At 38.4% G+C, this 22,158-nt stretch overlaps 1 protein-coding gene across 4 annotated transcripts in view; it reads right to left on the bottom strand.

The window, feature by feature from the left end:
- CCDC126 (coiled-coil domain containing 126) overlaps positions 1–22,158 on the bottom strand; it is a 40,841-nt gene that overhangs the window by 9,873 nt on the left and 8,810 nt on the right. Inside the window, exons 1-2 of one of the 4 annotated variants that reach the window (XM_047851070.1) lie at positions 16,999–17,026; positions 14,159–14,548 (exon numbers count right to left, since the gene is read on the bottom strand). In XM_047851070.1, coding sequence (XP_047707026.1) covers positions 14,159–14,396 — 238 coding nt within the window. In that variant the 5' untranslated portion in view covers positions 14,397–14,548; positions 16,999–17,026. Of the gene's footprint in view, positions 1–14,158; positions 14,549–15,106; positions 15,126–16,907; positions 16,973–16,998; positions 17,027–22,158 lie in introns of those variants that run through there. The other 3 variants (XM_047851071.1, XM_047851072.1, XM_047851069.1) reach the window with 3 other exon arrangements.

Below are 22,158 nucleotides of genomic sequence, written 5' to 3'. Positions count from 1 at the left end.
TCTACACACATTTAAAATCACCTCAGCACTATAATTTTTGCTTCAACCATCATAGTTTAGAAAACTCCAGAAAAGGAAACCTACTGAATTATCCTTATTTTTATTTACTATATTCTGTCTTCCCTCCTTCCTGATAGTACCAAGGTCCCTCCTTTTACCATGTTTTTATTTACACTTCCTTCAGCCAACTCTTAGATTAGGTCTGCTATTCTTTTCCTTCATCTGAGAAGGTCTTTGACTTCCCCTTTCATTCCTGAAGGATATTTTCACTGGATATAGAATTCTGTATTGATAGTTCTTTCTTTTTGGCACCTGAAAACATATTTTATCACTTCCTTCAGGCCTCAGTGGTTTCTGATGAGAAATGCACTGTTATTTGAGTTGTTTTTCCACTATAAGTAAGATGTCATTTTTTTCTCCAGGTGCATTTAAGATTTGATACACTGTTATTTGAATTATTTTTCCACCATAAGATGTCATTTTTCTCCCCAGTTGCATTTAAGATTTTTTTTTTCCAGTTGCTCTTTAAGTTTCAGAAGTTTAATTATGATTTATCTTGACATGGATTTTAGGGGGCTTAGCCTGCTTGGGGTTCACTCAGCTTTTTTTTTAAATAAGTTTACTTTTTTTAATATTTATCTATTTTTGAGAGAGAGAGAGAGAGCAAGCAGGGGAGGGACAGAGAGAGAGAGAGAGAGAGAGAGAGAGAGAGAGAGAGGATCCAAAACAGGCTCTGTGCTGACAGCAGAAAGAGTGACATGGGGCCTGAACCCATGATCACAACCTAGGATCATGACCTGAGTCAAAGTCACAGGCTTAATTGACTGAGCCAAATAGGTCCCCTTAAGCTTCTTGAATCTGAGGTCAATGTCTTGTCAAATTTAGGAAGTTTGCAGCCATTATTTATTTATTTTTTTTAGTACTTTTCCAGCTCTGCCCTCATTCTCCTCTCCTTCCAAAACTCCAATGACACAAATGTTACATCTTTTGTTATAGTCTCACAGGTTTCTAAATCTCTGGGTTGTTTTTTTTTCTCCCAGTCTATTTTTTTCTCTTGTTCAGATTGTGTAATTATATTGTTCTATATTCCAGTTCACTGATTCTTTCATCTTCATTCTGTTAAGTCAATCTGCTGAGCTTTTTATTTCAATTACTGTACTTTTCAGTTCAAAAATTTCCATTTGGTTATTCTTTATATGTTCTATTTATGTGCTGAGACTTTCTATTTCTTTGTTGAGGCTATTTTTTCACTTGCTTTGTGTAAATTCCTCATCAAAGCACTTTTAATAATAACTGCTTTAAAATCTTTTTCAGATAATTCTGATATCTATCATTGGTTGTCTTTTTTCATTCAGTCAGATATTCCCAATTCTTGGTATGAGAAGTGATTTATATTTGAAACCTAGACACTTACATATTAGTTTATGAGATCTTGGATCTTATTTAAACCTCCTATTTTAGGGTCACCTGAATGGCTTAGTCAGTTGGGCATGTGACTCTTGGTTGCAGCTCAGGTCATGATCTCAGTTTGTGAGTTCAAGCTCCACATCAGGCCCTGCGCTGGCAGTGGGGAGCCTGCATGGGATTCTCTCTCTCCCTCTCTGCCCCTTCCATGCTTGCTCTCTCTCAAAATAAATAAATAAACTTAAAAAATATATGTATATGTATGTATACATACATACATACACACACACATATATCTATATATATGTATATATAGATATGTTTTAGATGACTTTCTCCGATGCCACTGTGGCAGGACAGAGGGGTACCCCTTACTATTGCCAGGTGGAAGAAGTCTAGGTTCCCCATTTAGCCTCCACTGTCACCTGAGGGTGGTAAGCTCCCCATCACTGCTGAATGGAGGTGGAAAAGTTCCAGGTCCCCATGTACTCTGCATTGATAATGTGGTGGGGATGGCCTCCTTACCCCTGGGCAATAGTGAAAGTCCTGACTGTTCACTAAGACTCCTCTGACAACACCTCAGAGGGAAGGGGATAGGCACCTCATTACTGCATGTAATGAGGTATGGAAGTCCTGGCTCCCCATGTAGTCTCCACAGGTACCATGGGGGAGGGAGGTATTGGATACCTTATTACAGTCTCACAAGGGTGAAGTGTAGGCTCCCCGTTTGGCCTTTGATCATGCAGGTGGTGGTGCAGCCACAATATTTTTATGTGATCTTTGGCTGAAGGAGAATAGTTATTGTCCAAAAGTTTTCCGTCTTGCCAGACTGCCCCTTTCTTGGCTACAAGAGCAGGTGTCTGTTGGGGAGATTACTGACTTCTTCAGCTCCAAGTCTGGAATATATAAGGTTGAACACAACAAAACAAAACAGGGATCATACCACTGTGTCCTGAGGTCCCTAGCCAGTATTTTTCTCTTTCAGATTCTTATGTTTGTTTTATATAAAATGTCCAGGACTTTCAGTTGTACTTAAATGGGAATAGGGAAAGATGGATAGCATAGGAACAGGAAAAGGAGGGATCTCCACCTTCCCAAATTCCCCAGTTTAGGGAATTTTATTTAAATTGTTTTTCTTCAACTATAAAAGATATTCTCTAGCAGCTTATTATAGCACTGTTTTCATTCATTACTTACATGATAATTTACATATTTGAAAAACTGATTAAAGTTAAGAAATTTTAGGAGCGCCTGGGTGGCTCAGTCGGTGAAGTGTCCAACTTCGGCTCCAGTCATGATCTCACAGTTCATGAGTTTGAGCCCCGTGTCAGGCTCTGTGCTGACAAGCTTGGAGCCTGGAGCCTGCTTTGGAGTCTGTGTCTCCCTCTCTCTCTCTGTCCCTCCCCTGCTCATACTCTATCTCTCTTTCTCTCTCAAAAATAAACATTAAAAAATTTTTTTAAATAGTTAAGAAATTTTAACTTGTGTTTCTAAAGGTTATTTTTTATAGACTTATATGGAAAAACGACTATTTGTTAACTTATTTTCAGAAAAGTATCTATTATTTATTTATTTGAGAGAGAGAGAAATAGAGAGAGAGAGAGCATGCAGGGGAGAGGGGGAGAGAGAAAGAGAGAGAGAGAGAGAGAGAGAGAGAGAAAATCCCAAGCAGCCTCCGCACTTAGTGTAGAGCCCAACACAGGACTTGATCCCTTGACCCTGGGACCACTACCCAGCCAAAAAAAAGAGTCAGATGCTCAACCAACTGGGTCACCCAGGCACCCCTGCAGAAGAGCATTTAAATATCAACATTAAATTGTTCTCCAGTTCTTCCAAAATATTTTTGAAATCTAGTTTTTAAAAGTGTTCAACCAGGGCGCCTGGGTGGCGCAGTCGGTTAAGCGTCCGACTTCAGCCAGGTCACAATCTCGCGGTCTGTGAGTTCAAGCCCCGCGTCGGGCTCTGGGCTGATGGCTCGAAGCTTGGAGCCTGTTTCCGATTCTGTGTCTGCCCCTCTCTCTGCCCCTCCCCCGTTCATGCTCTGTCTCTCTCTGTCCCAAAAATAAATAAACGTTGAAAAAAAAAAAATTTTTTTTTAAGTGTTCAACCACATTAGTAGACAGTAAAACCAAAACTCTTAAAAGAAAGCAGGGTTCATCTTTGGAAGGAAAAGTCTGTAGTGATAAAACAATAGTATTGCTATAGATTCAGAAACAGTTTAGGAAACAAAACAATGCCTCAAGTGCAAAGTGTTCTATGAACAGTCACTGGGAAACTCAGACCAAGTATCCCCAATTCACTGTTCTAGGCAAACCTCAGAATCCAAAACATGTTACATGGGAAGAAAAAAAATTATATCAGAGAAGACTAAGAATATTGAGAAAAAGATCTAGAGCAGGGGAAATGGTTTTTTACAGGGAAAGCACAAATTACTGTCCAAAATTTACAGACAATGACCTATAAAGGTGAACTGATCTGCCTATGACCTTTGTGATAGTAACAATTCATTGGTGACTGAGATTAAAAAAAAGCTTATGCTTATTTTCCCAACTGGGAAAAACAGGTTAAACAGTTCAAGGGGAGACTATTCAATAAATAAATAAAAAGCCTTCTAGCTTTTTTGTATAGCAGTGAGAAGCTAAATGGTTTCTATAGATGGTTAAATGTTCAAGTTCTCCAGAACTTGTAAAATTCTGATTTTATTGTAACTTAAATAAATATTTATACATTACTGCCATGTCAAATGAGTGGAGCAAAAGATGGAATTCAAATAATAAATCTGGAATAACTGGCTACCTAATGTGGAAAAAAGAATCTGCATCTCTTACTGCTTACACCAGAAATCTCAACTATATTATAGACGTAAATGTAAAAACAAAAACAAAACCCACCATAGTATATTAGAGTGTAAGCTTTGGGGCAAATATTTTAAGCATAAACCTAAACCATAAAAAATGATAGACACAGGACGCCTGGGTGGCGCAGTCAGTTGAGAATCTGACTCTTGTTTTCACCTCAGGTCATGATCCCAGGATTGTGGGACTGAGCCCAGCATCCTCTGTGCTGAACATGGAGCCTCCTTAAGATTCTCTCTCTCTCTCTCTCTCTCCCTCTGCCCCTCTCCCCTGTTCACTGTATCTCTTTAAAATTAAAAAAAAAAATTGTTTAATAAAAAATGACACACACATTCTGCTACCCAAATTTTTTAAACAATAATACCAAGTTATTAGGCAACTGAAAAACCAGAAGAAAAACATTTGCAACACATAATAACGGCATTAATGCCTTTACAAAGAATCAGTCACTTAAGAAATTTCCCAGCAGAAAAACTGGCAAAGGATATAAATGACTCACTCACACATACAAGAATTACAAATAGCCAACAATCCTTTAACCTCTACTGTAAACAAAGAAATGCAAAAGCAAACAACTAGAGATCATATAAAATTAAATAGAATGGTGGAGAAACTGGCACTTTCACACTGCTGTGAAGGTCGCAGTAGGAATGTATACCGGTAGAGCCATTCTGAAGGACAATCTGACAAATGTCTATTAAATTTAACTTGCATATCCTTGACCAAAAAATTCCACATGTAAGGAATCTATTCTTCAGAAACATTTACACAAACATGAAATACACATTTATACTCACACATATATGTCATACACATACAAACACACATACATTGTAGCATTGAATCAAACACAAAATAGGTTAGCAACAAATTATCCATCATTACAGAATAAGTGGGCAAGGAGTGAGGGCGGGCAGGTTAAGGAATATTTATAAAATGAAACAATATTAAGTCATTGTAAAGGATGAGACAGACCTATATGTAATAATATGGAAAGATATCCACAGTAATTAAGTGAAAACAGGTAAGCTGCAAACCAGTATCCACAGTACAATCCCATTTTTGCTCAAAATAAAATAATGTGCTAGATCATGTGTAAGCAAACTACAACTGGTTGGCTGCCTGTCTTGGTAAATAGTTTCACCAGAACATAGCCATGCTCTGAAAATATTTACTATTTAGCCCTTTAAAGAAAAGTACACTTACCCCAATACAGAACAAATTAAATGACATTCTTTCTGCCCTTTTAACTTATCTATCTTGTATATTTCTGCACTATTTGAATGTTTATAATAAACATATATTTAGAATCAGAAATAAGTAAAAAAATATATCAGAGATTGGTTAAATATCACATGGCCATTAATGACATAGGTATATATTCATTGACATAAGTATTTCTACCATACATTAAATTTTAAAAGTTTATCAAATATCATGTGTAGCTAGGTCTGAACGTTGCTTTTAAAACTGAGTCATGGGGCACGTGAGTGGCTCAGTCAGTTCAGTGTCCAACTCTTGATTTCTGCTCAGGTCATGATCCCATGGGATTGAGCCCTGTGTTTAGTTCTGTGCTGAGCATACAGCCTATTTAAGATTCTCTCTCCCTTTCTCTCTCTCTCTCTCTCTTTCTCTCTCTCTCTCTCCCCCTCTCCCCAGCATGTGCTCACTTTTTCTCTCTAAAAAAAAATAATAATAAAATGGAAAAAAAATAAATAAAATGAAAAAAATATTTTTTGAAAACTCAAGTCATTACACACAGCTGGGCAGCATAGCACAGTTGGCTGCTACCTTTTAAAATATCACAGTTAGGGGCACCTGGGTGGCTCAGTTGGTGGGGCATCCAAATTTTTTTAATATTTATTTATTTTTGAGAAAGAGAGAGAGAGAGAGAATGCAGGGGAGGAGCAGAGAGAAGGGGTACAGAGGACCTGAAGTGGGCTCTGAGCTGACAGCAGTGAGCTGGATGTGGGGTTCAAACTAATGAAGCAAGAGACCATGAACTGGGCCGAAGTTGAATGCTCAACCGACTGAGCCAGCCAGGCGCCCCAGGCATCCAACTCTTAATTTTGGCTCAGGCCACAATCTCATGGTTAATGGGTTCGAGCCCCGTGTTGGGCTCCATACTGGCAGTGCAGAGCCTGCTTAGGATTCTCTCTCCCCACCCCTCTCTGCCTCTTCACAGCTCAGGCTCACATGTGCTCTTACTCTCTCTCAAAAATAATTTATATAGAGAGAAATCTATATATTTATATATATATATATATAGAGAGAGAGAGAGAGAGAGAGAGAGAGAGAGATATCAGTTATTTTGCTCAAGTACAAAAACTTTATTTTCAAGTATTTTTCTTCTTATTAAAAGATTTACTTTCTATCAGTGTCCTTGGACTAAGCGGAATGCAAAACAATGTAATTTCTGCATCTCTATCTGCCACAAGAACCTCCATCTCAGTATATACCAGCTCCTTCATCTCTAAGTCATCTAAATTTGATCCTCAAGAGCAAATGCAGGCTAACCTTCATCAACTCATAAGAACCATCATAAAGGTGTTTCTATAAAAATAGAAAGTGCCTAGGGCATTTCCAGATAAAGAAGATAAACTGAAAAAAGGCAATTAACCTCTGCTGACTTTGGATGAAAGAGGACTTCAACCACCTCCATTTTGACCTCAGTCTGGACTTGCTAATTGATTAAGTTCTTATTTCCAGCTTCTCTTAACTCAGGCTAACAATCTTGTGGGAAAAGCACCCTGTGATGGGAACCAAAACTATCCCCTCAAGTATAAGGACTGCCCTGAACCAGCAAGATTCTGTGTGACTGACCCAAGACACTGATCAAGTAGACCTTTACTGCCCAACTGTACTACCCACCAACCCCTGTCCCACATTTTCCTTATAAAAACATGAGGCATTTTCAGCACTACGGAGACATTTGGGACACTAGTCCACTGGCTTCTCGGTGTTGGCCTCACTAAAACAAATTCCTTTCTTGTCTCACCACCACCCTTTTCTCTGCCTTTGGATTCTGTTAGCGGGGAGCCAAACTTGGTCTGTTGGGGACCCCTGGAACCAGGTGCTCTTGCACCCATGGGTCCCGGCTACATGGACCCTCCACCAAAACAGTAACGGTGCTTTTTGCTCTCTTTTTCTTTCTTTCCTTCTTTAAGCATAAATCCACAAGGCCAAGGATAACAGAAGAGACCATAGCAACACAACCAGAAGCTAGAAAGCAAAGGGATGAGTGTTAACTGACTTAGAAGCTCTGAAAAATTTGATCTTAGAAGAAAAACTAAAAAAAAATTCAATGTTCTCCACGGAACTCCACCCTTAAAATGCCCAGGAACTGTTGTTATAGTGGGTACCAGTGAAAATAGGGGTTAAAAAAGGGACTAAAACAGAAGAATTGGGTGAAAATTTATCTATGGAGACATTTGATTCCTAAATTATCTAGAACACTCCCCAACTGGGCAATAGCCCCTCACTCCCTGCAGAAAAGCTGAGGTTCATTTTCTGAAGCCAGTGAAACAGCTAAGGGCCTGAGTGCCACAGTGAAAACTGGGGGAGTAAATGAAAATTTACACAGTGAGTGCTGAGACTACCTGTCCTCCCCCAGCCTCTTCCTCTCATTCGGATCCCAGAACAGTTGAAGGCCTATACTCTCCAGCAAGATTGGAAGTCCTTCTCTAGGGAATCTGATCAGCTCAAGAAGAAAGACCTAAATACACCCATATTTGGGATACTGCAAAGAAACAGACAGTGATAATGTGCAATAGAGTTTGGCCAGACTTTGTCCCTAGTTCCTGGGAGGTAGCCTCTATATGTTTGGAATTTCCTGAGCGATAAGACTGTCTTTGTTATTCATGATGGGCCCCTGGGACCCCACTGATAGTTTATATTAACAAAGTGACTCAGACTGGGCCCCTAGATAGTTTGTGCTAATGACATGACTCAGGATGGGGACTGGGCATGCCAGAAAGACCAAACTAGGTAATTAGAGAGTCATGGCTTTTCAGTAATGTCAGATGAGTGAGAGGGGCTGGAAAGTGAATTCAACCATCTGGCTAAATCCAATCAATCGTGTTTGCACAATAAAATCCCAATAAAAATCCTGGACACAAAGTTCAGGTGAATTTCCCTAGGTAACAATACTCTTAATATGATCATACACGAATGTGCCAAGAGAGTAATGCGGCCTGATTCCATGGGAAGAAGACAACAGAAACTTCGCCTCTGGAACCCTCTCAGACTTGCCCTATGTGTGTATCCCTTTTGCTGGTTCTGAGTTTCTTTTTGCTATAATAAAACTGTAAGTACAGTCCTTTCAGGGAGTTCCCTGGGCCAATCTAGTGAATTACCAAACCTGAGGGGGTAGTAGAACTGGTCAAAAATGAGTGTGGCCTGGGACACCCAAACTTGTGGCTAATATCTGAAGTGAAGGCAGTATTTTGGAGGATATGCCCTTAACCTGTGAAATTTGGCTTAATTCCAGGTAGTTCGTATCAGAAGTCATTACAAATATTAAGGATGCTCCCAAGGAAATGTCCCAGCCAGATCACGCTATAGTGAATACCAACCAACAACTCAACACTTCCCATCAAACTTTAAGTGTCTCATTCTTTAAAAAAGCCTCAGGGGCACCTGATTGGCTCAGTTGGTAGAGCATGTAACTGGATCTCAGAGTTGTGAGTTCAAGTCCCGCATTAAGTATAGAGATTACTTAAAAAGCACAAAATCTTTAAAATAAATGAATGAATGAATAAATATTAAAAAGCCTTCATAGGCTAAGGATCATCAGACATGTTTGGATGAAACGTAAAAATATTTCAGAAAATGTATCATTGACAACATTTGAGAAATAAAAAAAGAGCTCTTAGAAATTAAAAATATGATGGGGCGCCTGGGTAGCTCAGTTGGTTAAGCGTCCCACTCTTGGTTTCAGCTTAGGTCATGATCTCACAGTTCATGAGTTCGACCCCCACGTCAGACTCTTTGATGATGGCATGGAGCTTGCTTGGGATTCAGTCCTCTCCCTTTTTCTGCCCCACCCCAGCTCACACTCTCTCTCTCTCTAAATAAATATTTAAAAAAAAAATTTTTTTAAGAAATTAAAAATATGAAAGAAAATAAAAAAGTCCATAAAGAGTTGAAAATAAACATGAGTAAATATCTTAAAAAATAAAACAAAAAGACAAAGAGATGGAAAGTAGGCCAGTAAATAAAGGAAAATTTGAGAACCAGTTCATAGGGCCCAAATGCTGAACAACAGAATTTCAGGAAGAATGAAAACAATGGGGAGGATGAAATCAAATAAATAATTTAGGAAAAATATCCCTAAACTGAAGGATGTAAGTTTCAGGATTTAAAGTGCCCACTGAAGCTTCCTTTTCCCTGTCTCCAAAATCATGGCAGGCAGAATGAGGATGTTCTGAAGATTTTTATCTTCACTACTACCCAGAATTACTTCGGTGTTAGAACCCTGGGACCAGTCACTCATGTACAGCTGTCCTGAAATCAACAATTTTTTGGATGACAGGAAGCAAACGTTCTTAGGGTGCCGCAATCCAACATCTAATGTCCTTTTCCAACACAACTGAGTTTGCTGACACAAAAGATAAAATGCTGGTTGTTTTCAAGCTGCAACCTAAAATAATTACCAGTCAGAATTTACAAAACAACATTCTTGTTTTATCTGTTAGAATCACCTATAAATTCCCTTTACCAAGCAAGCAGCAAGGCCAGTATTTGCACCAATGTTGTTAAAGGATCAGGAATGGAGAATTTTGATCCCAAATTTCAGAATCTTTTGTGTGATCTAGAAGCTAGGTTGGATACAGTTCTACGAAAATTAGACACTAATTTACCAAATTGAAATTTAAAAAGATGACACATTAAGTATTGTTACACAAACTGATGAGTTCCAGTTTGGGATAAAACAAGCACGTCATGGAAATAAGCAGATTATTGCAGAAAGAGCCAGTTACTTTAAAGAATTATTTGAAACAACTGCAAGAGTTGTGATTCATAAATAGATATATATCAAGCTTTTGATTAAAGCACTTTAGAATTTAAGTTTCACTAGATTTAGTTCCATCTTAAAATCATTACTTGATGGTTGTAAACAAAATACATCCTTCTTAAGTAGCAGGGTTTACTTAAGGTATATATTTAACATAGATACATCTTAGAAAACCAAACTTTAAAGAAAGTTAAATTCTGATCTCTAGTAAATGTTTTTCTCAAAACGTAGTTACTCTTCTGCAAGTAGAGAAAAACAAAAGCCTAATACACTAACAGAAGTTTATCCATGTGAAGGCAGTATGTTCTTTTGAAAGAATGTTCACTTTATTCAAATTAGCATGTTGAAGTAATCTGAGATATAAAGTCTTAGTTTTATACTTGATTGATTATTCTTTGCTATATCTACAGAGAAGTTAAATAAGTGACCATTTTTAGCAGTTACAAAAAAGTCTATTATTTTCAAAATAAATATACAGAAATTTTCTATTTGCTCCCAATATTATTTCAATAATACCATTTTTAATGAAGTGTTTGAAATGGTTTTAAACTTTTTTCGTAGCAATGATAAAATGTAAAATAAACCTTGTACTCTGACAGCATCAGTGGTAACTTGAATCAACACAGTAAATGAATAGATATGTAAACTATAATGGGTGATATCTATGTGGCATTAAGGTAACCTCCGTTGGGTAAAGAAATGAATCCACATTTAAAAGAAATTAGGCCGGGGCGCCTGGGTGGCTCAGTCAGTTGAGCGTCCAACTTCAGCTCAGGTAATGATCTCACACTCCATGTGTTCGAGCCCCACGTTGGGCTCTGTGCTGACAGCTCAGAGCCTGGAGCCTGCTTCAGATTCTGTGTCTCCCTCTCTCTGCCCCTCCCCTGCTCATGCTCTGTCTCTCTCTGTCTCAAAAAAAAAAAAATTAATTAAAAAAAATAATAAAGGAAATTAGGCCAAGGGTAAAAATAAATGAAAGACTTTCTGTAATTTTTATTTTTAATTCTGACATTTATGAAATTTATATTTGTGAAGGAACTTGCAGGGTATCTGCATAAAGAAGCAATATATCATTTGGTAGAAAAAGGAAAAAATGGTATGGTAGGTATTAGAGTTATAGCAGTTGAAAAGTCTGAAAACATTTTGACTATATTGCTTAGGTACAATTATGATTACTTTAAGAACAAATGTATTTGTGGGGTCACCTAGGTGGTTGAGTGTCCAACTTCAGCTCAGGTCATGATCTCACGGTTCGTGAGTTCAAGCCCTGCACTGGGCTCTGTGCTCACAGGTAAGAGCGTGGAGCCTGTTTTGAATTCTATGTCTCCCTCTCTCTCTGCACCCCACCCGCCACTCATGCTCTGGCTGTCTCTCTCTCTCTCTCAAAAATTAAAAAATTTAAAAAAAAAATTTTAGAACCATGTATTTTGGTTTTAGGACTTTCATACCTTGGACAGTATATCCTTATTGGAAGTGGCTAACTTGGTGGAGACCTCTTGAGATGTTGTAGATGATGTGTAGTGACAAACAGAGCATGATCATTATCCTGAGTCACAAATGTTCCATCTCTTAGATATAGGTACTAGTAAAAAATAAACATGAAATTTGGGGGGGAAATAAATCAAGTCCAGCACATATGTGAAAGAAATCCAGACCCAGGGACGTCATTCTGAAAAATCTCAGAACAGCATTATGGGACTGTGATAAAGATCTCACAAACTTCCAAAAACAAGTCACATATAAAGGGTGAAGAATCAGGGGCACCTGGGTGGCTCAGTCGGTTAAGTGTCTGACTCTTGGTTTCAGCTCAGGTCATGACCTCACCGTTCATGAGATCATGTCTCATGTCGGGCTCCACACTGGCAATGTGGGGACTGCTTGGTATTCTCTCTCTCCCTGTTTCTGTCCCTCCCCTGCTCATGTGCACTCTCCCTCTCTAAAAATAAATAAATTTTAAAAGGTAAAAAAATCAGAGGGGCACCTGGGTGGCTCAGTGGTTAAGCGTCAGACTTTAGCTCAGGTCATGATCTCACGGTTTGTGGGTTTGAGCCCCAAGTTGGGCTCTCTGCTGTCAGCTCAGAGCCTGGAGCCTGCTTTGGATTCTGTGTCTCCCTCTCTCTCTGTCCCTCCTCTCTCACACTCTGTCATATCTCTCTCTGTCTCAAAAATAAATATTAAAAATAAAATAAATTTAAAAAAATTTTTTTTAATTTTAAAGGATAAAGAATCAGAATAGCATTAAATTCTCAAAAAGAACACTGGAAGCTAAGGGGGCAGCGGGGGGAAGACTTTAAAATCCAACAGAAAACTATTTCCAAACTAGGACTCTATACTTAGTCAAATTTTCAATTAAACATGAGAGTAGGGGGATAAAAAGACCTTTTCAGATATGCAAGGAATCAAAACTTTGACCTTCCTAGTATCTTTCTGAGGAAACTACAAGAATCAGTTCCCCTAAAATGAGGGAGAAACAATAAAGAGGAAGCCACAGGACTCTAGGCAACAGGAGATCCAACACAAGAGAAAGGTAAAGGGATAATTATGTAGGAAGATCCTAGAATAATTTACCACCACAAGCCTAGAGAAGAAATAGTCCAAACCAGAGATCAGAAGGCTCTAGGAAAGATTTCTTCAAGATAAATAATGTGATAAAATACCTTATGTGTCTGAATATACTGGGGGGAGACTTAACAACTGTGGGAGAGTTAGGGTAGAAAACTAGGCAAAGAAACAAAAATCAGTACTTACTAATTAATTCTAGAAGGGGGAAATACAGTTATATGTGAAAGGAAAAGTAATAATGTACTACATGGCTCAGTAATGAATACCACTAACACAGTCATAATAATGCAAACATTGAATATTGTTCTAACCAAAATTATGATGGGAAAATGGCAGGACTATAAGAACACGTGCGTGTGAAAACAGCCTGGGGTGGGTGGGATGCAATTTGGGTTGAAAAAGAAAGCTGAACCCTCACCCTGCACAGTGGGAAGTTAACAGATAATTTCTATAATTGAAAAGTCAAGAAGCAGCTCATAGAGCATGTTATTTAGAGGCATGGAGGTAATCACCAAATAAATCAGAAAAAATAATTTAAGATGGCTGGCTGTAAGGAATGGGAAGTTTGAGTACTGTTGGGGGTGGGAAAAACTGCCCTTTTTTATTACCAGACTCATAACACATTTTGATTCTTTAAATACATACATGTATAACTAAAAAAAAACCCCACTGAAATAGAGAAAATGCCCACACACTCATATACAAAGTGTTCTATCTCTTCTCTCTCTCTTAAGTCTTAAAGGCAAGTGAGACTACAACAGGCATACAAAACTTAAAACACAGCAGGGAAAAAACAAAACAAAACAAAACAAAACAAAAAAAAAACACACCACAGCAGGAAACCAGGATGTGAACAGGTGAATGGCAATAAACCATATTGAAGATACGGGCAAATGCTGCTTCTTAGGAGTTAATAGATGTTATACAATTGACGGTCTATACTGGCACAATCAAGAAAATGTAAATATGAACTAAGTGTTATAATAGTATTACAATTATGTACAAGATTTTTTTAGAGATACATATGGAAATATCTAGCAGTGAAATGTCACAATTTCTATAATTTAACTGGTCTTCAAAAATTAGACAAAACAAATTGGTAAAATGTTAATAATTGTTAAATCTAGGCAACAGATATATAGTATTTATCATAGTTTCTATTTGTCAGTATATCTGAAATTTTTCATAGTAAAAAGTCAAGAAAAATTTACTCTGTAAAGACCTATGCATGAAGTGATGAGTTAGATTTCCTTCCATAACTATCTTTAAATGGGAAGAAGTTGAAGAGGAGAAAACGAGGAATAGTCCATGGTTATCTTACCATATCCTGCCATAGAAGCGCCATTCTCAACATCCACTGCGTTCTTATTTTCCTCTGCTAGAGCTTTAACATATCTTTTGCTTAAATCTAGTATTTGTTCACGTAACTTGACACTGCTTTGATGTCTTGGTTGTTGAAAAGTATAGTGCAGTAACATCAATCCCCAAATGAGTCCGAATACAAGCAACAGTAAACTCAATTTCTGGGACATAGTTTTTCTTGAAATTGTAAAAATCATTTCTGATGAAGAAAACAGACTCAAATGAAGAGTGGTAACTGGATGTAAGCCACCAAACAATCAAGACTTTTGAAAGAAAAAAAAAAAATCTCCTCCTCTAATACTGTGTATTCTTCATCTTCAGCAAGGTTGCCTCCAACTCTCAATTAACTCTGTAAAATTGAAAAGAGAAAAGTTGATTAGTCTTAACCTATACCAGCAACAGAATAGACGATGATAGATTTAAGAGATTCTAAAAGGGGCGCCTAGGTAGCTCAGTCAGTTTAAGTGTCCAACTTCGGCTCAGATCATGATCTCCCAGTTTGTGGGTTGGAGCCCTGCATCAGGCTGACAGCTCAGACAGCCTGCTTCAGATTCTGCGTCTCCCTGCCCCTCCCCCAACTTGTACGCATGCTCTCTCACTCCCTCTCTCTCAAAAATAAACATTAAGAAAGGAAAAAGAAAATACTCCCTTAAAAAAAAAGGGAGATTCTATAAATCATCGTGATTTGAAACTACATCATTTCTCTGACAACTTTCTCCACCATTATGCAAGCTTTCAAGGCTTTTATCAGTTTCATTTACATTGCTCTTCAAAAATAGAAATAAATGTCCATTAATTGAAATGTCACCATGGTCACAAAATTCTCTGAATGATTTGTCATTTGTAACTAAAACTATGGACATATAATAAGATTTACAGTAGCCTATTCAAATATAGATTACCCAACTGTATAAAAGCTATTCCTCCTCCTCCTCCTCTTCCTTAAAAAAAAAAAAAAAAAAAAAAAAAAAAGGCAGATACCAAAGTGAAAGTTAGAAAATGTGGAAAGGCGAGGGGCGCCTGGGTGGCTCAGTGGGTTGAGTGTCTGACTTCAGCTCAGGTCATAATCTCGCAGTTTGTGAGTTCCAGCCCCCACATCAGGCTCTGTGCTAACAGCTAAGAGCCTGGAGCCTGCTTCGGATTCTGTGTCCCACTTTCTCTGCCCCTTCCCCACTCATGCTCTGTCTCTCTCTGTCTCTCAAAGATGAATAGACGTTTAAAAAAAAAAAAAAGAATTAAAAAAAAGAAAAAGAAAATGAGGAAAGGTGAAACCCACAAGAATATGACAATATTTGGAAATGTCACTAGAAAATATTACTAATGGCAAGGAGATCATCCTGAGCATCCAACCTAAGATGAAAAATAAGTTACCATTTCTAAGTTTCTACTTCTAAATTAATGCCAGGCATAATGACAAGTGCTAAAACAGGTTCGAAAATTTACCTATGTTTCCAAATCTGCAATTTTAAATTTTAAATGCTGCAGGAATATACTTTTATAATTTAAAGAAAAATTGAAAGGTTATATATACTTCAATTTTTTTTTTTTTCAAGAGAGAAAATCCCAAGCAGACTCCACACCATCAGCGTGGAGCTCTACGTGGGGCTCAAACTCACAAACTAGGAGAACGTGCCCTGACCCAATATCAAGAGTTGGACACTTAAAGGACTGAGCCACCCAAGTGCCCTTGTACTTCAATTAAAAAAAAAAAAAAAGCTGACAATCATGGAATGTAGAAAGACCTGGAGAGTAATAATGTGTATGAATCACCAAAGTGTCCAGCAAAGAAAACTCTTCAATTATAGCTAATGGAATAAAATTCTTTACATAGGAATACATCTGGAGTCACAGCTTAATGAAAATAATCCTTAAGAACTTTTTTAACTTTCAGCAGTATGGGCAAATAAAACATACCTACTTTAATCCACTTAAATAGGGTCTACTCACATAGGTGAACTAATAAAATCTAGTTTGAGGGTAAGACTAGAATTCAGTAAAGGTAAACTCTGCAGAGCATTTAATTACTTTTGACAGATATTTACTGAGCCAACACACATCTTAGGCACTATGGCTCTGCCCTAAAATCTTGCTTTCCAGCACAGGTGCTTTCAAAACTTTTTTTAAATAATAAAAATAAAGAATATCTTTTAATCTTATGTAAAAAATCCAAATACAAAACTCTGTCTCTAGATGTGAGTGTGTTCAGATATGTGTAAAGAGGGGTCTTCTACCCTGGCAATCAACCTGTCCAGTTCAGAAAACTTCCACTGTTTCTTCCTCCTACCCTGCCACCCAATCCCTGATATACGTCTAATAAATTCTGGGCCTCCAAAGTTTGCAGAACACCCATCTACTCTTGTTGAAATGTGTGCATCCTGCCAAACCTCACTACAAGCATCACTACACCACTCACTGGGCATACTAATTACTATAAGAAAGTAAAAACCGCATTAAAAATTAGAAATTGACTCCTTTTCAAATTTTCTTCTATTTCTGCCTATTTCTTTAGTTATCATACAAAGAATAAATAAATCTCTTCAGATCTTACTGAAACATCACTATTAATAACAATACTGGATTACTAAACATTGCTTAGCAAAGTCAAGTAAATGTAACCCTATGTTTTTTCTACAGAAATTTTACACTTGAGATTAGAAAGTGGAAGTTCTGGATTCCCCAGCAAAATTTTAAAAGAATATTCTTCACACGTCTATTAAATATATTATTCCTTAGAGATTTTTCTTCACTGGTTCGGATGTCTTTTTAAGTCTGATCTGTGTGCCACGTTATCTGACCTACCACCAGCAGAGGACCAAGCAGGTCCTTCTGAAGCAGTCACAATAGGGTTCTAAAGATGGCATGGTAACAAAATCAGAAAAGTGACATCACTGGAGAATTAAGAGCACAGACTCCTAGGTATTTTGGCAAATGAAGGTTAAAATGACAACCTAGAAAGTTTCAGGTCACTATACATCTCTAAGGCCAAAACGGAAGATACCCAAATCCAGAGGCAAAGAGGGTACTTCAGTTAAATAACAGCAACAGCCTTGCTACAATCACTTTTTACCAGATTCTGCTTTAACTAAATTTTCACAACTCCTACACGAAGAATGTTTTCACTTAGCAGGTGAAAAAAACTGAGGCAAAGAGAAGTTAAATAATTTGTCCAAGGTCATACAACTGGATAGAGATAAGATGGTAGAGATAAGATTCAAAGCTCAGGCTCTGAACCTCTGCCCCTCTTTTGCAGGAATGGCAATAAAATAGTAACAGCAGAAACTGCAGCCATGAACAACTACTGAGTTCTTATAAAGTAAATACTTCACAAGGGCTATTTCATTATCTGCAATAACCTCAAAAGAAAGTTGTTATTCTCCCATTAAAGATGATCACATTAAAGCTTAGAGAGGTGGTTAACCTGACTAAGATTTTTACACAGGCAACTCACCTTGCCTGAACTTTGGCAAGAACTCCAAGTTCAGAATGTATACCTCCATTCAGGGTCTGTCCTTTCCTTTATTTTTTTTTTTAATTTTTTTTTTCAACGTTTATTTATTTTTGGGACAGAGAGAGACAGAGCATGAACGGGGGAGGGGCAGAGAGAGAGGGAGACACAGAATCGGAAACAGGCTCCAGGCTCCGAGCCATCAACCCAGAGCCCGACGCGGGGCTCGAACTCACGGACCGCGAGATCGTGACCTGGCTGAAGTCGGACGCTCAACCGACTGCGCCACCCAGGCGCCCCATGTTCTTTCCTTTAAAAGAGGTCCTTAAACTCAGTCCTATTAGAACTCCTAAGTTTTACGAACTCCAGTAAAATGACAAATCACAGGACTGTAAAAACATTAGGCAGAGAACAGGAGATTGGCAGAGGAAGGAGGGGTTGAAAGTCAAACACAGGGAGTCTAATCTCTAAGAGATAAAGTCCTTCCGATTAGGTACAAGCTGAACAATGAAAGCTGCACACCACCACGAACTTTGACTAAAGGATGAGTGGCAGTACCAATACCAGACACAGAGAGAAAACACACTGATGGTGGACAAGACGGAACATTAGCTAAGGAGAATATGCCCCCAAAGTAATAAATCCCAAAGAAAAAGAAAACCTAGTCTAAACCTAGTGTTTCTCAGTGTGGCAGGCCCAAAGACAAATAAAGAGCCCCTTATTCCTCCATATTAACTGTATACCATCTGACTATTAAATTCAGAGAAGCCTACTAAGAAGGTCTTCATAGCCTTGACTCTCCTTAGAAGGTGTCTGGCTCATTACTGCCCTCAACAAAATTAAAGCACACCATCTCAGAGGGAAGTCAAGAAGCTTTATAGGGACTACTATACTAAATTCTTCATATGCTTTATAACTTGCTTGTGTTTGTTACGTGTTTTTCTTTCTTTAAGTTTATTTATTTATTTGAGAGAATGAGAGTGAAGGAGAGGCAGAGGGAGAGGGAGAGAGAGAATCCCTAGCAGGCTCTGCACTGTCAGCACAGAGCCCGATATGGGGCTCAAACCCAAGAACCGTGAGATCATGACCTGAGCCAAAGTCAGATGCATAACATGCATAACTGACTCGGCCACTGAAGCGCCCCTGTTACACATTTCTCTATCTTGATAAGAAGTTAAACATTTAACATAAAAAGGGTTTGTTTTTGAGAACCGCAAAGAGGTGAGAAGTTAGGAACTGTTAATCCCACTCAACACTAGGGAACTAAAGAAGGACACCAAGGAGTGTGGGAGCTACTAGGGAAAAAAGACACCCTGGAGCCTTCTCCAAGTAAAAAAGATGGCTGGAAGCCAGCTTATACCTGACAAACTGACAAATGGCTGAGTAGTTCAAAAGCACAAGAGGATTCTCTGAAACTAGCCAAGAAGGCCTGAAAGCTATTCTAAGGGTTCATTTCCATAAGTAATTCCAAGCAAGCCCAGCAGAGGTGACTAAGATTCCCAAAAGGATACAATTATGCCTTTGGTCTCTCCTCAGTATGCTATACATTAAAAGCACCTGAGGGGTTTTAAAAATATCCCCATGCCAGGTCACACCCCATACCAATTAAATTAGAATGTCTAGGAAGTGGGAACCACACATCCATTTTTGTTTTTTTAAAGAGCCCTAAATTATTCCAATGTGCATCAAAGTCTGGGAACCACTCTCCAAATCTCAAGTTTCTTCATGAAGCAGCAATGAGAGCTACACTCATTGTAGCTCTAGGACCACTCATTGTAGGACCACTAAATTCAATGTTACAAGTCAGTTCATCAGGTGTAAGAGAGGCTGCTTACTTGGACCTACCTATAATGATCCTAAAGAGGAAGGGGAGGGGCGCCTGGGTGGCTCAGTCGGTTAAGCGGCCGACTTCGGCTCAGGTCATGATCTCTCGGTCCGTGAGTTCGAGCCCCACGTCGGGCTCTGTGCTGACAGCTCAGAACCTGGAGCCTGTTTCAGATTCTGTGTCTCCCTCTCTCTCTGCCCCTCCCCCGTTCATGCTCTGTCTCTCTCTGTCTCAAAAATAAATAAACGTTAAAAAAAATTAAAAAAAAAAAAAAAAAAAGAGGAAGGGGTAAGGGGGAGAAAAAACAGGTATCTTTGTTGTAACCCAAGTCACTCCTGCCAGAGCAAGCTAAGTCCTATATTTACTAGGCGAGGCAGAGGTGGACTGAAGAGAAAATAACTTCTATCAGTACCACTTTAGTCCCTATGATCAACAGGAATATACTGTTCTGTTCCCTGAAAGATATTTTTTGTGATGCCATATAGAAAGAAAAAAACAGACAAGAAGACTTTAGTTGTTTCGCAACTAAAGGTAATTTACTTTAGTAGTTCTAAAGAGAAATTATTCTTAGACTCAATCTTCAGGAAAGAAAAAGGAAAAAAAGGGAAGGGTTTAAGATCTCCTGTCTGGGCAATGTTCAAAGCTGCAAGTGACTAAGGAACTTGCATTCTGAACATCCCCTATGTTTCTCATAAACAGGTTTCACATAAGGATCCAGCTCCTGGAAGGCCACCTAAGTCACGATGGAGATAATTACTAGACCTAAAAGGCCTACATTGTCACTAAGAACCTATGGCTACCATCTAGCACAGTATTTATTAGAGTCCTTTCTCAACCAAAATAGTATATACTCTAAAAACTTCGAATCCCAAATTCTAGGCCACCATATTAACTGTCTACCAATGACTAAAAAGTCAAATGTCATATTTGGCCCAAATAGTTTTTAAAGGAAAAAAAAAATCACCTTCATCATTATTTTGACCTAAGACAGACTCAATATTTTTAGTATTCCCAGGGGAAAGTTCTTGCCCCACTGCAGAAATTACAAAAGGCCCAAAAGCAGAAGAATGAAGGAGAGGAGACATATTTAAAATGAAATATCTGTAGAGCACTGTATATGAAGAGGGAGCAGAGTGTGGTCCAGATATCACCTCTCCAACTAGATTCCTGCAGCTCTTTCTCAAGTGGGTTCCCAGATTCCTCTCCAACCCCACTTCAGGCCACTGTCCTCAGAGCAGCCAAAATGTTCTTTTAAAAACAAGTCATGACTTGAATAGTCACAATTCGAATGGTTCTCAAAGGAGATATGCAAATGAACAATAAGCACATGGAAAGATGCCCAAATCTCTAATCACTAAGGAAATGCAAATTAAAACCACAATCAGATACCACTTCATACCCATTATTAAGATTATATGAAAGGCATCAGAGTATACCACCCCAAAATATGCCACATTGGTTTAAGGATTATTTTGAAGTGAAGATGACTAAGAAACAGCAGATGCAGGAAGGGTTCCATGCCCTTCACTCTCCCTTTCTTCCTAAAAGCAAGACATGGATTTCCCACCAGAAATGTGAGAACATTCTTACCAAGGGAGACAGGGAGTTGAGGCTGAGATGAATCTGTACAAACACATCTTAAACAACCCTTGTCTTCAGTTAGTTTCCCCCATACATTTATTTACCTTCTCACAATTTACTACTTCTAGAAGCTAAAACTCCTTTTCCTTTGTCTTGTCAGATCTCCACAATTTATGGTTCTTTGGCTAAATGATACATAAGCTCTCTCAGGCCTAACCGCTTCTTTAGAGTTTTCATTTCATTTCTGTGATGCTCTCATTTGCATATGAAATAAACCTTTTCTTCCTGTTAATCTGTCTTTTGTCAGTTTAATTTGCAGAGCCCTGGATACTGAACCTAAGAAGGTAGGGTAAAAAGAGTTTTCTTTCCCTATAACAATTACTAAAACACACACACACACACACACACACACACACACACACACACACAAACGTTAGTAGCTGTGGAGAAATTGGAACCCTTGTGCACTGCTAGTGGGCATGAAAAATGGTGCAGCCACTGTGGGAAACAGTGTGTCAGTTCCTCAAAAAAATTAAACACAAAATTACCATATAAGCCAGCAATACCACTTCTGGGGATAATCACAAAAGATTTGAAAGCAGGGACTCATAGATACCAGTGCACCTATGTTCACTGTAGCATTATTCAACAATAGCCAAAAGGTGGAAATAACGCAAGTATTCAACAAATGAACAAATAAACAAAATGTGGTATATACATACAATGGAATAGTACTCAGATTTAAATGGGAATAAAATTCTGATACAAGCTTCAACATGGATGAACCTTCAAGACATCATAGGAAGGGGCACCTGGCTGGCTCAGTGGGTGGAGCATACGACTCTTGGTCATGAGTTCAAGCCCTGCATTGGGCATGGAGCCTACTTTAAAAAAATAATAATAATAAAAATTAAAAAATAAGTTAATAAACCACACACAAAAGGACAAATATTTCATGATTTCACTTATGATAGGTACTTAGAACAGTTAGATACATAGAAACAGAAAGTAGAATGGTAGTTAACAGAGGCTGAGGGAAAGGAGGAGGGTGGATAGGAGAATGGAGAGTTATGGTTTAAAGTTTAAGGTATAGGGGAGCCTGGGTGGT

This window comes from Prionailurus viverrinus, chromosome A2, assembly GCF_022837055.1.
Source record: "Prionailurus viverrinus isolate Anna chromosome A2, UM_Priviv_1.0, whole genome shotgun sequence".
In the NCBI taxonomy this organism is placed as follows: domain Eukaryota; kingdom Metazoa; phylum Chordata; class Mammalia; order Carnivora; family Felidae; genus Prionailurus; species Prionailurus viverrinus.
Note: the sequence above shows the minus strand (reverse complement) of the source record. Positions and strands in the feature narration are given on the sequence as shown.